General features: G+C 42.8%; 1 protein-coding gene across 1 annotated transcript; it reads left to right on the top strand.

Moving 5' to 3' along the window:
• The first annotated feature begins 12872 nt into the window (after positions 1-12872).
• LOC143112010 (uncharacterized) lies at positions 12873-17300 on the top strand. Its single transcript, XM_076274259.1, has 3 exons — positions 12873-14361; positions 14744-15013; positions 16431-17300. The coding sequence occupies exon 1, from the start codon at positions 12873-12875 to the stop codon at positions 13860-13862; it is 990 nt and encodes a 329-aa protein (XP_076130374.1). The 3' UTR covers positions 13863-14361; positions 14744-15013; positions 16431-17300.
• The last annotated feature ends 763 nt before the right edge of the window (positions 17301-18063 follow it).

Genomic DNA, 18063 nt, shown 5'->3' with positions numbered 1-18063 from the left:
TGTCTGTGGCATATTTAGTGATGATGATGCCTCCAGTCCAGCAGATGTACACCCTCCTGAAGGCCCGACAATGACCAATCAAACATATAAGGTTAAAAAGAAAAAATGGATCGCTTTGGTTATAATTAACTTAACAGTTTGCCTCACATTTAAATGAGGTAAAGAAGAGTAGCATAAAAAATTGTCTCTACTCAGCTACACTCTCAGTATCCTCTATCTATCGTCTACCTAAGCTATCTGTACGATCATGACAGGTGTCAGATTATATCACAATTACATGTTTGTCATAATAGAGTTACATATTTGTCTTTCTGTTTCACAACCTCTAACATTCCTCAGGTAAGAGACATACCCTGCCTATAAGGCAATCTACAAAATCTGAGAAATAAATAAATAAACTAGATGTACCGCAGAGCGGTACAAAATATGACTGCCGTCCAGTCCAGCACATTTTTTCCACAAAAATAAATCAAGCTGAAAGGCCTATATGATTCTAACTGTCTCACTAAATTGCATTATCCACACTCAATTCTCACTGGTATCTGCTAGACAACAAGTACCAAAACATGATTAGTTCATAGATTCCACATGTAAAATTCATTTTATACAACCCCACCTCCATCTTGCCTGTTCATAATTCTGAGAAATTCTTGAATTGTGTGCATGTGTGCATGTACATGTTTATGTTATGTGTGTGTGTGTGTGTGTGTGTGTGTGTGTGTGTGTGTGTGTGCGTGCTTGTGTGTGTGCCTGCGTATGTGCCTGTGCATGCATGCATACATATGTCTACTGTGTGAGTATGTGTCATACTTATGATTACTGTGAATGTATGTGTGTGCGTGTGTATCTGTTTGTGCACATGTGTGCACATGAAATGGGTTAACTAGGCCCTACAGTTCTCAAGATATTCACAGAGAACTGTGTCTGCCCTACCCTCCTTTCGGGGGGTCCAGTCCAGCGGGGGGGCTACAGATCAAAACCAAAAACGACGGTTCCATGCTATCCATGTGGGGTTACATGCCCACCAAGTTTTGTGTACCCCGGTCTTTCAGTGTCCCGGGAATCCTTGTTGGTGTACGTCACTAAATGTACACATAAATTATTTTATTGTAAGGCGTGAACGAAAGTACACAAAACTTGGCATGCATTCGGAGGGTGTCACAATGATCCTACACTTTTCATTTTGTGCAGTTTTGACCTTGTCAGCCAGAGATATTGTGATGAAAAACCTAATTTTTTGCTTTTTAATTTTTAACTAGGTGGTGCTATACATGAAATAAGTGGTAATGAGATGGGTTGACATGTCCCCTTAAGACCAACATACATAAAAAAGGTGGACCTCCTAGGCCCTACGGTTCTCGAGATATTCACAGAAAACTGTCTCCGGCCACCTACAGGCCAGTTGGTGTATAGTAACATAAATTAATTAATTGTGTGGCCCCCCATGAACGGAATTCCACAAAACTTGGCGTGCATTCAAAGGGTGTCATAATGATCCTACACTTCCAATTTCGTGCAGTTTTGACTATGTTAGATCACAGATACCTGCGATTACAACACCTCATTTTTACTTTTTTGTGTTTAACTAGGTGGCGCTATACATGAATACATGAGTGGTTATGGAATGGGTTGACATGGCCCCTTGAGATCAACATACAAAAAAAATGGTCCTCCTAAACCCTACGGTTCTCGAGATATTCACAGAAAACTGTGTCTGCCCTACCCTCCTTTCGGGGGGTCCAGTCCAGCGGGGGGGCTACGGATCAAAACGAAAAATGATGGTTCCATGCTATCCATGTGGGATTACATGCCCACCAAGTTTCGTGTACCCCGGTCTTTCAGTGTCCCAGGAATCCTTGACGGAAATTTGGGCATGCGAAAAAGAAAAAAAAAAATCTGACTAAACCTATATGACCTTCGCTGCGCACAAAATTTAGTAGGAAAGAAGTGGGGGTAGTTAGGATTTTGTGTCTCTTTGTTTTATTTTATTATATTATTCTTAGTCTGACTCAACAACTCCATGTAGGTTTCCAACAAACATTAAACATTATAATGATATTTAAATATTCCAGTTTAATTTCTAATATTAGAATTTTATTTTTTAATAATTTGCGTTGACAGTTCCTGAACCAGAGAACTTAGCGACTGAAACTGATGCCACATCTGTGTCAGTAACATGGAGGAAACCAGCAGGACTGGATCAAGTCTCGTACATTTTGACACTCTGCAAAGATGGAGAATGTGTGGAGAATGTCTCCATAGCTACTGTGGAATACACATTCCCCAACCTACAAACAGACACCGAATACACAAGAAGTGTTTGTACCACCCTGAATGGAAATCGGAGTACGGCTGTCCTCCACAACATAACCACAGGTAACAGGTTTCCCATCATAGAAAAATAAAAATACTTCTGCTTAGACAAGAACAGATAAGATGGTTTCTTAAATTATAAAACAAAAACATAAACACTATTAATACAAAAGCCTGATCAAATGCAATGCATTCTGTGTTGCGAGCTTTATTTTAGAATTTATATCATCCACAATCCTCAATACAATAAGTTAATAGCCATTGGGCTGTGTGAAATGGAGAAAGTGGTCAGTGGTACTTCAGTAAAAACTGATCAGTTTACTTGAAGAATCACCTTACCATCCGCTAGCTACCTGTTCCCTGAATACACTGTAAAAAAACGCAGTCTCTGTGGACAGCCCAGGCTCCAAAACAGCAACAAAATGAACTTGGTCCAGCCTAGACCATAAAAACACAACAAATTGTTACATTACATTACATTTTTAACCAAAGTGACTAACAACATGATTAACAGTTTAAGCTTTTTAAAGCAATTTTCTCAACAGTTCTAGGAGAATTTAAAAAAAAAGGTCTAGTACAATAAGAATAAGAGCATCAGTGAGTGCTGCTGTTTTTTAAACAATCGAGAGTCAGTTCTAGTCAGGTGGTACAAGTAACAAGGTAGTGCTACAAGAGTAGATGTTCTCTGAAGACCTGGGTCTTCAGGAGTTTTTTGAAGATGGAGAGGGATGTCCCTGCTCTAGTTAGAACTGGTAGTGAGTTCCAGCAACGAGGAACAACAGATTAAAAAAGTTTGGATTGGCCTGAGCGTACCAGTGGCAGAGCTAGCGCAACGTCTGTGGAGCGCAGCGGTCTGGAGGTAGTGTATGCCTGTATGAGGGCATTCAAATAAGTGGGAGCAGAACCAGAGATTACTTTATAGGCAAGCGTTAAAGCCTTGAATTTGATGCGAGCAGCCATAGGTAGCCAGTGTAGCTGTATGAGCAGCGGGGTAACGTGCCCTTTTGGGTTGGTTGTAGACCAGACGCGCTGCTGCGGCATCATGCCAAAAGGGGCAGAAATCGCCTTAACCTACAGCAACTTAAACGGTCCTCACCTACAGAAACCTCTTTCTCCATGGGCTTGTGGAACTGTCAATCCGCAGTCAACAAAACGGACTTCATAGCTGGCTATGCCAACCATCTTTCGTTGGAACTCCTTGCTCTCACTGAGACTTGGATCAAACCAGAGAACACAGCCACCCCGGCTGCACTCTCCACTAACCTTACACTATCCCACACCCCTCGTCCATCTGGACGAGGAGGTGGGGCGGGCCTGCTGATCTCCAACAAATGGAAATTCACCCCGCTACTGCCTTCAAACAAATATGTCTCATTCGAATTCCATGCCATCACAGTGATCGCCCCAGCAAAACTCTACGTGCTGGTCATCTACCGCCCTCCAGGCCAACTAGGCGACTTTTTGGACGAACTTGACACTCTGCTGTCCTCCATCCCTGAGCATGACTGTCCGCTTCTTGTTCTCGGCGATATCAACATCCACTTAGATGCCCCAGGCTCAGCGGACTTTTTGGCCCTGATCCACTCCTTTGACCTCAAACTGGTTCAAAGCCCACCGACACACAAAGCTGGCAAAGAGCTTGACTTGATCTTCACTCGGAACTGCAGCACAGACACCCTCACGGTGACGCCTCTCCATCTTTCTGACCACTTCTTCATCCAGTTCAACGTCAGCCTGACAGAACAGCCTCCGGCTCCTCAGCCGATGGTCACGTTCCGCCGCAACATCCGGAACCTGTCTCCAACGCACTTTTCCTCTGTGGTTGCCTCCGGTCTACCTCCACTCAACACCTTCTCCTCTCTGGAGGTTAATGAGGCCACAGACTGGCTCTGCTCCACACTGAGCTTGTGTCTAGACGAGCTGTGCCCTCTTACCACAAGGCCAGCTCGATCCAAAACACTCTCATCCATGGCTAAATGATACCCTCCGATCGCAGCGCACCAAACTCGGAGCCGCGGAGAGGAAATGGCACAAATCCAAACTAACTGATGACCTCAAAAACTACCAGACACTCCTGACCTCCTTCTCAGCCAGCATCACTGCTGCTAAGACAGCTTTCTACAATGACAAAATCAACAGCGCTACAGACACTCGAAAGCTTTTTTCAACCTTCAAATCGCTACTCAACCCTCAGATGCCTCCTCCTCCATCCAGCCTTACTGCAGATACCCTCGCCTCATTTTTTACAAACAAAGTGGCGGCAATCAGCAGTCAATTCTCTACATGCCCACTCAACGCATTTGACTCAGATACCGCACTCCTACAACCTCTAGGGACTGCTAGATCATCTTTTTCAGCATTCACGCCTCTCTCCGAGAATGAAGTATCTAGACTCCTGACATGCAGCCGTCCTACCACATGCTCGCTGGACCCTATACCTACGAGCTTACTTCAGTCCATCAGCCCGACCATCGCACCAGCTATCACACACGTGATCAATGCCTCGCTAACCTCCGGCACATTTCCAACAGCGTTCAAAATGGCCCGGGTAACACCGTTACTTAGGAAAGCTTCTCTCAACCCTGCTCAAGTCGAGAACTACCGCCCTGTCTCACTCCTGCCTTTCCTATCCAAAGGCATTGAACGAGCAGTCTCCAAACAGGTCTCTGACTTCCTTTCACAGAACAACCTTCTGGATCCAAATCAGTCTGGGTTCAAAAGCGGCCACTCTACCGAAACGGCTCTGCTGTCTGTAACAGAAGCCTTAAAAGAAGCCAGGGCGACCGCTCGGTCATCAGCACTCATTCTGCTTGACTTATCGGCTGCCTTTGACACGGTTAATCACCGCATCCTTCTCTCTATACTCGCTAACATGGGAATCTCCGGTTCTGCTCTCTCCTGGTTTGAATCCTACCTCACAGGACGCTCGTTTAACGTATCATGGCTTGGTCAGCTATCTGCACCTCACCATCTCAACACAGGGGTCCCCCAGGGCTCAGTACTGGGCCCCCTTCTCTTTGCTATCTACACCACCTCCTTGGGACAGATTATCCGTTCGCATGGCTTCTCATACCACTGCTATGCAGACGACACACAGCTCTATCTGTCCTTTCCACCTGATGACCCCTTGGTTTCAGCACGGATCTCGGATTGCCTCTCAGACATAGCTACATGGATGAAGGCACACCACCTCCAGCTGAACCTCTCAAAGACTGAACTGCTGGTCCTCCCAGCTAAACCTACCATACACCACGACATCAACATCAAATTTGACTCCCTGTCTGTTTCACCTACCAGGACTGCAAGAAATCTAGGAGTTGTTCTCGACAACCAACTAAACTTCTCAGATCATGTTGCCTCAGTCGCCCGGTCATGCCGTTTCGCACTCTACAATATACGGAAAATCAGGTCTTACTTAACTCAAGATGCCACCCAACTTCTGGTTCAGGCAATAGTCATCTCACGACTCGACTACTGCAACGCCCTCCTGACAGGTCTCCCAGCCTGCGCAGTGAAACCACTTCAGATGATCCAGAACACGGCGGCGCGCCTGGTCTACAACCAACCCAAGAGGGCACATGTTACCCCGCTACTCATCCAGCTACATTGGCTACCTATGGCGGCCCGCATCAAATTCAAGGCTCTAACGCTTGCCTACAAAGTAGTCTCCGGTTCTGCTCCCACCTACTTGAATGCCTTCATACAGACATACGCTACCTCCAGACCGCTGCGCTCCTCAGACGAACGACGTCTAGCTCTACCTCCGGTACGCTCAGGCCAATCCAAACTTTTCTCATCTGTTGTTCCTCGTTGGTGGAACACACTGCCAGTTCCTACAAGGGCAGGGACATCCCTCTCCATTTTCAAAAAACTCCTGAAGACCCAGCTCTTTAGAGAACATCTCCTCTCATAGCAACACTTACAACAAGTCTTGCTGATCCTAGCACTCACCAGCCGTCTTAAACGGACACGTAACTGTTAAAAACAGCACTCACTGATGCACTTATTCTTACTGTACTTATTCTTATGTTTTTTAAATTGTCCTAATATTGTTGAGAATTGCTCTAAAACTTAAACTGTTTACCATGTTGTTAGTCGCTTTGGTTAAAAATGCGTCAGCCAAATGTAATGTAATGTAATGTAATGCTGCGTTCTGAATCATCTGAAGGGGTTTCACTGTGCAGGCTGGGAGACCTGTCAGGAGGCCGTTACAGTAGTCAAGTCGTGAGATGACTATTGCTTGTACCAGGAGTTGGGTAGCATCTTCAGTCAAGTAAGTCCTGATTTTCCGTATGTTGTGAAGTGTGAAACGGCACGACTGGGCGACAGAGGCAACATGATCGGAAAAGGTTAGTTGGTTTTCAAGAACGACTCCTAAATTTCTTGCAGTCCTGGTAGTCGCAACAGACAAGGAGTCAATTTTGATGTTGTTATCATGATTTATGGTAGGTTTAGCTGGGAGGACCAGCAGTTCAGCTTTTGAGAGGTTTAGCTGGAGATGATGTGCCTTCATCCACGTAGATATGTCTGAGAGGCAATCCGTGATCCATGCCGAGACCAGGGGGTCATCAGGTGGAAAGGACAGATAGAGCTGTGTGTCGTCTGCATAGCAGTGGTATGAGAAGCCATGCGAACGGATAATCTGTACCAAAGAGGTGGTGTAGATAGCAAAGAGAAGGGGGCCCAGCACTGAGTCCTGGGGGACCCCTTTGGTGAGATAGTGAGGTGCGGACAGCTGTCCAAGCCATGATACATTAAACAAGTGTCCTTTGAGGTGAAAATTCAAACCACGAGAGAGCAGAGCCGGAGATTCCCATGTTTGAGAGTATAGAGAGAAGGATACAGTGATTAACCGTGTCAAAGGCAGCCAATAAGTCAGGCAGAATGAGTACTGATGACCGAGCTGTTGCCCTGGCTTCTTTTATGGCTTCTGTTACAGACAGCAGAGCCGTTTCGGTAGAGTGGCCGCTTTTAAACCCAGACGGATTTGGATCCAGAAGGTTGTTCTGTGAAAGGAATTCAGCGACCTGTTTGGAGACTGCTCGTTCGATACCTTTGGATAGGAAAGGTAGGAGTGAGACAGGGTGGTAGTTCTCAACTTGAGCAGGGTTGAGAGACGTTTTCTTAAGTAACAGTGTTACCCGGGCCAGCTGGTAGCAGCTATATGGATGGGTACATCAGTAAAAACTGATCAGTGGCTATATGGATGGGTACAAAGACTGATCTAATGAACTTGCAGTTGCAGAGCTTGGGCTCATTGCAGGGGCATATAGCTTGCAGTTGCAGAGCTCAGGGTCAGTGCAGGGGAATACAGCTTGTAGTTGCAATGACCCCTGATTCAATGAGTAACAATCTGCTGGGATTCTGAAAAAAACAAACAAGCAAAACTTGTTTAACAAGATCGCTAGCCAGGGTCATGGAGTGCATTGCAGGGATCATGCAGGAGTGTACTGCGCTGGCAGGAGTCAATATGCGTTGGTAGATGTTTGAGTTGTGCTTGAAAACAATGAGCATTACCTAAAATGTGCATTTGTAGATAAGATCGAATACATGCTAAGTGAAAACTTGGAGGGAAAGGGATGCGAATGGGAGATGATGGGGAGAGAAAAGATGTAGCGTCACCTCGTCAGTAGCTTGCTCAAGATCCCTGCACATAAAACAAAGCACCAACAATGTAGTTAACGAACCCAGAGTTTATCACAGAAGACTGTTAATCTCACAGAAGACTGAGATTTCACATGGGACATGACGTCTATTGCCTCAAGGTAATGCCTTATACAGACTTTCCTTCGAGAGGAGCTAATAGGCTAAGTGTTCTTTTAGTCTTCTGTAAGAAACTACGGGTTCGCTAACTATGTTGTTGGTGCTTTGTTTTATGTGTAAGGACCCTCATCAAGCTACTGACCAGGTTTGATGATGTTTTGAACAATATTACTGGTTAAAAAAATGCTATTTGAGAAGTGTTTTGCTCATGGCAGTAGCGATCTCTGCAATCTCTTTCTCTGCGATTTATGGCGGCCTTACATTGTACGAGTCAGTCTTTTTCTAGTTTTGCCGTTACGACAATATCAAACATGTTTGATATTATCGTAAGTCTTTCTAGTCGTGGCTCATGCAAATAGTGACGTGAACTATAAAAACCAATAGTGACCTCTCTCCAACACCAAACAGGAAGGGGCAAAGTAGGCGACAGCTGTAGCCTATATGATTATTTGTTATTCTTATAATATTTGTCATTTCTTATACATATTTAGTCGGCTCTTCCGCGTGACGGAACAACTCTATATCGGTTAGGGATGTCACGCATGAAACTGCTGCAGAAACACGAAAATAAGACTTTGAGTTTAGTATGCTATCATTTCAGTTCCTGTTTATCTATTGCACGATGGGTAATAATTTAAAGGAATCTAGTTGCAGTCTTGTAAATAGTGACCCTGCAAGATCCCTAGTCATTGCAAAATCATAGTCTGTGACTTAAAACTCTACTACTTGTCTTTAGATGTGAGAGGGTCTGAGACTGTAGTCTTTCAAAAATCTTTTCCAAATCTTTGCAAATCTTTCCAAAGTCTGTCAGTGTAAGGAGGGCTTTACTTGCGATAAGAACATGTTAATTTGCATGAGTATTGAACTTAATTTGTGCTGTGGCGTTCATGATGCTAACCTTAAATGAACACAGAGCTGAACTGTCATTCGGCCGGATTCTGTGCCGCAACAATCTGGGATCGTTCTGATCCATTCATTCACAAATATGGAGGGGAGGGGCGAGTCCCCATGCATGTGAGAGAGATGTGGAGTCAAGGTCAGTTTTCTGCAGCTGCTTGAAACGAAAGAAGACATTTCATGTCTACAAATGTATTTAAAAGAAGACATTTCATGTCACAAATGTATTTAAAGTGTAATTCCAGCGAAAATTGACTCAAGGGTGTTTTTCTGCATAAAAACACATCAAGTAAGCCGTGGAGACAGTATTTTTTGTTGACCAACCACTCCAGAACTTGCTACGGTATACACTATAGCCCCAAATCGCAAACAGTGGATTAGCTAAGGGCCATGAGCGAAACGCTTCCCAAATAGCATTTTTTAATCAGTAATATTGCTCAAAACAGTACCAAACCTTGTCAGTAGCTTGCTCAGGGTCTCTACACATAAAACGTAGCACCAACAATGTAGTTAGCGAACCCGGAGTTACAAAAGACTGTTAAGAACACTTGCCAACTGTCCCCCTACCAGCTCCTCCAACCCCAGCACGAATAATAGATTAACCAAACATGACAGTACAAGGAATCCTTGCAATAGTTGGAAGTGAATTATGTTGGTAATGAATGTAGTCTTGGGATAAGTCAGTAATAAGTCAGCCGTTGAGTTAGTGAAAGGACTGAATGTCCTGTGAATTAATAACTATACTTAAAGAAACATGTGACTGCTAGCTGTCTTTCCCATTGGAATCAATGATAAGATGCAAGCTTGCTTGCTAAGGGCATGATGCAGAGAAACTTCTCAGTATGACGAAATGCCGGTTGTTAGTGATTGGTTCAAAGGAAATCCAATGATTTCAAACTTCAAACTAGTGCCCTCCCACCTGCAAAAAAACGTTTTGGAGCTTGGCCAGACTCTTTGCCGAAGAGTAGCGAAACGTAGTCAAGAGTGTGGTTTATGAGGTTAATATGGATGGGTACACCAGTAAAGATGATCAGTGGTAGCAGCTATATGGATGGTTTGAACTGGGTTTTTTGACAGTATAGAATGTCAGCCACTGTCACAGCACTTATTTACTTCTGGGCTGTTCTGGTTGTTGGATGTTGACAGATGTACAGCCTCTTCTTAGATTAATTTGTGTGCATTACTTAGTTTATGAATTTGAGATAGACAAGCACTTCATGGTTATGGTTATGGTTATGGTTATGGATTTAGCAGACGCCTTTGTCCAAAGCGACATATAAATACAAAACAACATAATAATATTTAAAAATGAACAGGGAACAGATTAAAATCTAGGTCAAATATAGTAAGGAGAATAGTTGTAGTACACAATAATATCAATTCAATCAATAGCCTAATAAAAAAAGCAATGTAAAAAAAGGGGAAAGGCAATAATAAAACAATAATGTCAATTCAATCAATAATATAAAAACAATAACATGCTAAGACTACATTAAGGAGAATATCAATAATAAACAATAATGTCAAATTAATTAACAGCCCAATTAAAATAAAACAACATTATATAAACCATAACACATAAGCGCTTAAACAACTAAGTATATGTTGAATAGGAATGTCTTTAGACCCCTCTTAAACGACCCAAAACTACCACAGGAACGGAGAGCACTGGGCAGTTCATTCCACCAACATGGAACCACTGAAGAAAAGAGTCTGGAATTAGACCCAGTTTTTATGACTGGTCGACACAACATACGCTCACCAGAAGACCGCAGTGGGCGGTTGGGGATGTAAGGCTTGATTATTGAATTAAAATAACTAGGAGCAGATCTAGTTAGTGTCCTATAGGCCAAAGTGAGAGATTTAAATTTAATTCTGGCTACTATAGGGAGCCAATGGAGAGTAACTAGGAGAGGAGTTACATGTGTCCTCTTTGGCTGATTGAAGACCAGGCGTGCTCCAGCATTTTGAATCAGCTGTAATGATCTTGTTACACAAGCGGGTAAGCCAGCTAATAGTGAATTACAATAGTCCAGCTTAGAGATGACCATGGTCTGAACAAGAAGTTGTGTGGAATCTTGTGTCAGATAAGGTCTGATCTTCCTAATGTTGTAAAGCATAAACCGGCATGATTTTGCAATAGAAGCTATATGCTCAGAGAAGTTAAGTCGGTCATCAATTACAACGCCCAAGTTTCGTGCCGATCTAGTTGGGGTCAGTGAAGTTGAGTCAAGCTGGATGTTAATCTGTTGGGGAATAGCTGTTTTAGCTGGAAACACCAAAAACTCTGTTTTTGAGAGATTAAGCTGAAGGTGCCGATCTTTCATCCAGGCTGAAATATCCTTAAGGCATGCAGAAATCCGGTGGGAAACACTAGAGTCATCAGGTGGGAAAGACAGGTAAAGTTGAGTGTCGTCTGCATAACAGTGATAGTCAAATCCATGGGAGCGAATGGTATCACCTAAGGAAGTGGTGTAAATAGAGAAAAGCAAGGGTCCTAATACTGATCCCTGAGGCACACCTGTGGTGAGGGCATGAGACTTAGATACTTGTCCCTGCCAAGACACGTTGAAAGAACGCCCTTTAAGGTAAGATTCAAACCAGTCAAGAGCTTTTCCAGAAATTCCCAGTTCAGATAGTATAGATAGGAGAATGTCATGGTTAACAGTATCAAAGGCTGCAGATAAATCTAGTAGAATTAATACTGATGACTGAGCAGAGGACTTAGCTACTCTCAATGCTTCAGTCACAGACAGAAGAGCAGTTTCAGTAGAATGACCACTCTTGAAACCAGACTGCATAGGGTCTAGTAGATTATTCTGATGAAGAAAGTCACAAACTTGCTTGAAGACCACTTTCTCCAAAACCTTTGACAAGAACGGAAGAAGGGAGACAGGTCTGTAGTTCTTCACCTCAGTTGGATTAAGTGTACTTTTCTTTAGCAGAGGTGTAACCCTAGCCTGTTTAAAAGAATAAGGAACTATTCCAGAACTGAGTGAAGCATTAAATACATGTGTGACTGCTGGTAGAACAGCGGGTGAGATAGACTGTAGAAGAGTGGACGGGACAGGATCTAATGGGCATGTTGTTGGACGACATCGCTGAAGCAATTGAGAGACTGCTTCCTCATCAAGAGGAGAGAAAGAGTCAAATGATGGGGTCATACTAACACAAGGCAAAGCCCTCCTTATAGGAGCATCAAACTGAGCACTTATTTTAGCAACTTTTTCAGTGAAAAATGTTGCAAAGTCATTTGCTGACAGTGAAGTAGTTGATGGTGGTGGAGGAGGATTGAGGAGAGATTTGAAAGTAGAAAAAAGTTGTCTACTGTCAGTGGCGCTCTCAATCTTGCTTTGATAGAATGCCTTTTTTGCAAGTGTAACAGTGGATGAAAAGGATGACAGCAAAGACTGGTAGTTACTAAGATCATTTCCATCTCTGGATTTACGCCATTTCCTCTCAGCAGCTCTAAGTTCCTTTCGTACTGAGACTATACTGTTCGTCAGCCATGGATGGCGAGGTTTAGAACGAGTAGGTCTTGAGGAAAGAGGACATGCTGCATTCAGACAAGATGCCAGTGTAGAGCAGAGAGTCTCTGTAGCGTCATAACTTCATGAAATATGAAATTATTTTGATCACCATTATCAAACTATCCGTAGGAAATGGGCCGACCAAAACTCCAGTTGACAGTGAAAAGTGTCAACTGGATAAGTGTTACCAATTTTGCTAGGGATATCAAAGACCCTGTAGGGGATACTTGTGTATCTTGGTAATGTCTCTGTAGTTATCTAACTAGTCCTCCACCAGTCTTGTACACAGCCCATCAAAAGCCTAAGTATGTTTCCTTTCTCTCACAGCCATCCCAGTGAATTTTTCCCAATTGAAAAACTCACAGAGAGATGCCAACAACTAACAGTAATCCTAATCCAGCATGTTATTTCCTTCCAACAAAAAAGAGTGACATTGATGGAAATTCAGCTGTCAGAAGATGGACTTTCGGAGGAAAACACAAGAGTACGAAGATTAAAACAGTCCTCATGGTTGGAGAAACTGGAGCTGGGAAAACGACTCTCATCAATACCATGGTCAACCACATGTTAAGGGTGAAATGGGATGACCAACTTTGGTTTCAGATTACGGAGGGAAAAAAAAAGAAGCCGCTTACGGAATCTCATACAAGTGAAATCACTGTGTATGAGATGGAAACATCCTCTTCTTATCTCAGAATTATTGACACCCCGGGTTATGGAGATACTACTTCAAAGAAGCTTGACAAGCAGGTTTCACAGAACTTGCACATGCTTTTCAGCTCTGAAAATGGTATTCATGAAATCGATGCTGTGGGTCTTGTGGTGAAGTCTACACAGAATCGCCTTACCGAATTTCAGAAGTATATATTTGATGCCATTCTCTCCCTGTTTGGTAAAGATATAGAGGAAAACATAGTGGTGTTCATCACACACTCAGATGGTCTACCTGCTGAAAACATCCTCACTGCCCTCAGAGAGGCTGAAGTGCCTCTGAGTGCCAAAGATGACCGTGGGAGACCACTCCATTTTCTGTTCAACAACCGACAAACTGAAAACCATGAAGAAGAACACTTCAGGAGGCCCTGGGACTTGGGACAGCGCAGTATGGAAAGCTTTTTCAGTTTTTTGGAGTGTATTGACGCAAAAGAGTTGAAGATGACAAAGGGTGTACTGAGAGAGCGCAGAAGGCTGGAGGCCTGTGTCAACAACCTGCAAGACGCCATCAAGATGGAGGAACTGAAACAGAAAGAGCTACAGCAGACTCAAAGAGCCCTGGAGGAAAATAAAGGGAAATCAAGAAAAAAGAAAGACTTCACCTATGCAGTTGATGAGCCTTACAAAGCCATGGTCCCAATCTAAGGCCCATGGTGCCATTTATCCAAGGCAGCAACATGCTGCACCACCTGCGAGAAGAATTGCCACTACCCAGGCTGCTGGTGGGTGAAAGATCTCTCCTGGTGTAGTGTCATGAAAGATGGCCGCTGCACTGTGTGTACAAACAAGTGTCCTGTCTCAGCCCATGTCAAGCAGAAGATGATCTATGAGCCTAAAACCAGAGAGGTTACAAGGACCAGCGAGACACTGAAGCGACAATATACAAATTTAAATGAGTGCAAGAAAAAAATTGAAAAAGAACTCACGAAATCAATATCTAAGAAGGCCGCTTTGTTGGATAAGGCATATCAGTGTATTGTCAAACTGGAAGACATTGCATTGAAGAGGAACTCCAAAGCTTGCGATATTAACTTCCTCATTGAGAAGATGAAGGAAACCGGAGCCATTGAGAAGGTTCAGAAACTAGAGGAACTCAATAAGATTATTCAAGCTCCAAATAAAATCACATTGGCTCACTTGGCAGGTAAGAAGAAGCTTGTTATACATTTTATTTGTATTGGTTAGCTGTAAAATTTGTTGTTCGTAAAAAATTGTTTTCTCATACCTTATGAAGTGAGCGTGATTTTTACTCAGATCCCTAGGCTAATGAAATGCATACATTTTGTTAATAGTACATTGGTATTGGTAATACATTTTTCCAGTTCCAGTCTTTGATTATGATTGGCTAAGCCTTGTTCGAAGCCGTTCTAAAACTAACAACAGCGAACAAGGTTTAACCAATCAAAGATCAGAACTATCAATTTAAAATATTCAATATATTGTTTTAACGTTTCAGAATATTATTATGATCTAGTAAACATAGCAATACAAAAATACCATTACACAATACATTACATTTCTTGCAGATGACTTACTCCCTGAGAATTTAACAGTAGACTCAGTGACAGCAACTTCGGCTAACATTAGCTGAGGCCTCTCAGGTGAGACGAAGCAGCTTCCACACAGCTTCCTGATCTCCTACCAGAGTGAAGGGACTGAGCCACAAACCTTCTCCTCAGAGTGCCGCAGTTCAGCCATCACAGGGCTGAAGCCAAACACCGAGTACACAGTCTCTGTATCCACTCAGCTACTGCACGGAATAAAGAGCCAAGCTGCAGTCACTACTGTCCACACAGGTTTGCCATTTTAAATTACTAGTACAATACAATGGATGCACGGGTGTGTACGTTTTATGACATTCGGACTTTTGGCTTCTTGAGACTATTTCATTTAAATTGCCAAGAGTGAAACTGCCAACTGAATTTTCCCCAACATTTACCTGAAGGGCCTTTTAAGCTAGCTCCTCAGATGTTAAGGTGTATTAGTGACAAATGATCGATCACATTTTGGTAATTAACTCATACATAATTCACGCCAAGGAATTGCATTTTTTTTAACAAAGTTGAAATTGGAATCTCTTCTTCACATCCCTCCAGTCATACGCTTCAATCCGGCTGTTAAATCATGATAGCGGCTAAGATAAGGAATTGTTGAAACTTGGCACAGTTATACTACTAGTGATCAAAAATTTAAATGCCATCTTGAATTCAAATATGGCCACCATTCTTAATAGAATTGTTGATACAACTTCAAAATTAAACTAGACAAAAAAATATTTTAAGTTCTAACAAGGAAGTTATCAACATGATTTCTAAACAAACCTGATGATGGCCATTTTGAAATCCAGTATGGCGGATACCAAATTTGAATATAGACCATCAAAAACAATGTCCTACAAAATCCTACATTGCACAGATATGTTTGTTTTTAATAATCAACAAACACCACTAACCACTCGGTGAGTTGCACAGTTTTGAAAAAGGAACGTTAAGGGTTGTTTTAAGGACATGTTTGTGCATACCCATAGCCAGCCACTCTGAAACATTCAGAGGCGATTCAAAACGAGTCGTCGTCAAAATGTTGGTGTCCACCACTCTAGTTCATCCAAAACAAACCAGAAAAGGGACTCAAAGTGCTAAATACTGGAATTAAGCGGTTTGTTTTACCCTCACTAAAACAGAGGTGATGGTGACAAGATTTACAGGTTGTGAAAACTGGCTGGCTGCGCTAGTAAATGTTTTTGGTCGAAAGAGCTATTGGGCCTGTGACGTCGAACTTAAAAGAAAATTCTGGCGATTTTTTACATAGATCTCCGTTTCTCAAGGTCACCGAGTACAGTCAATATGAAATAAAACAAAAAAAACGCTTCTACCTACAGTAGCCTGATGCGCTGCAGCCAACAGCTACACTGTGGGAGAATGATGTTTAAGATGCCCCCAGAGTGAAGCTGCCTGACTGCTGTAGCTGCATGGTTCTGGACAAAAGCGTAACCATAACCAACCATAATCATAACTTGAACTAGGTAGCACTGATTTGTTTAGTTTTAGTTTGCAGCGACAGTACTTGTGACCTTGATAAACATTGATCTAGGTGAAAATTTGTTAGAATTCTCCTTTAACAACAGAATGCTGTGTCTAATTTAAAACAAAAAATTGTATACTTTTTCATAAAAAAGACTTCTTCACAATTATTTTCAATCCATTTTTTTATTAGAAATCCCTGCACCAGAGACCCTAACTGCTGAAGCTGGTGAGACATCTGTGTCAGTGACATGGGGGAAGCCAGCAGGACTAGACCAGCTCTCCTACTCGCTGACCCTTAGTAAAGATAGGGAAGCTCTCGAGACCGTCTACACAAAATCCCTCAGATACAACTTCTCCGACCTACAGACAGACACAGAATACACCATCAGTGTCTGCACCACACTGAGCAATGGAGATCACAGTCTGGCTCAGGGGCGTCACTAGACCTTATTCACTGGGGCACGTGCCTTAGTAAAAGTCTCCAGTGCCCCAGTAAAATTCTAGCGCTGCTCTCGCTGTAAACGGCATTCATGAGCGCATCTCCGTGCCTGCTTTAGTCATGACTCGAGCCTGTCACTTACCAGCCAATAAAAATAAAAAAGGAAAAAAAGAAAGGGGCCATAATAGCCAATCAGGAAATAGCACCTCTGTAGCTGGGTAAGATTGAACGCAACAACCAATGAAAATCGTTCACATGATTCTTCCGAGTGTTTCGTTGTATTGTTAGCCTGGCAATTTACCATCCCCTTGGTACGCTTCGCTTCTACAAGGGTCTGGGATCTCGGCTATTGACGAACGTTTGCAAGCTGGATGCGTGGACTCTGTAGAAGTTTGAAACGATTGGATCTGATTTCACCCAATCGCTAAAGTTTGGCCGTGACGTATGTTATGCGCCAGCTCGATCGTGAAGTAAGCTACACTACAACACTCAGAAATTGCCCACAACAACAATCATTCCCCACCAAAGTGAACAAGATGGATGTAAATGACCATGCCAGCTTTGCGATACAAATGTAAGTTAGTGGAAGAATAGCAAATAACTATTAAACAGTAAGGTTGAAGATAACATATTGTAACGCCGATGAGAAGTTAGGAGACGGGGAGGCTGATATATCGTTCCAAAACTCCGGTAATTTATTTCCTATAGATGTACAGGCTAGTCCACGGGCAACAGGGGTGTCCACTACAAAACAACAAAATGATCGCTGATAAATCACGGTCTCAATCACTCGTCATTCACACTCATCGGCCAACAACACAACGCAACACAACTCAGTCGCACGTAATCCACTTCTACTCTGACTAAACTTAGACGTCTTAGAACCCCCTATTCCAGTGGTTCTCAAACTTTTTCTTTCATTCCCCACTTTGATCAAGGGGGCATTCTCGAGCCCCACCCGTCCCTCATTGCTCTAAGAAAGTGGTAGGTCAAGCTTACAATTGTCAAATTTATTGAAATAATGACAAGTTCTAAATATATCCTCTTCAACAGAGTTAACATCAGCTGGTGCTGCAGATATAATAATAAATAAATACATAACACACATATTTCTGTTTTCCAGCAACTTATTAGGAAGCATAGGCCATTTTACAGCATTGTACAATATATTCAATGAAATACCAACATGCTGCATTAAATGGATCCATAATCCAGTCATACTGAGCACTGCTGGTTGGGAAATATTTTTTAAATAAACTTTGCAGGGATGTGATGTAGGCCTACTGTTTAATACATGGGATCACAAGAGTGCCTCCCAATCAGACGTTTCAGCGATTTCGCTCAGAAATCTCAAAGGCGCAATCGAGGCGCCTGTCCCATACTC

The sequence above is a fragment of the Alosa pseudoharengus genome, unplaced genomic scaffold (genome assembly GCF_046254945.1).
Source record: "Alosa pseudoharengus isolate Yale_2024_CS ecotype anadromous, Long Island Sound unplaced genomic scaffold, YU_APseudo_1.1 YU_APseudo_1.1_scf_8, whole genome shotgun sequence".
Lineage (NCBI taxonomy): Eukaryota > Metazoa > Chordata > Actinopteri > Clupeiformes > Clupeidae > Alosa > Alosa pseudoharengus.
This window is presented reverse-complemented; position numbering and strand designations above follow the sequence as displayed.

Coding starts and splice junctions, on each gene's coding strand:
- LOC143112010 (XM_076274259.1), top strand. CDS start 12,873: ATGCCAACAACTAACAGTAATCCTAATCCAGCATGTTATTTCCTTCCA.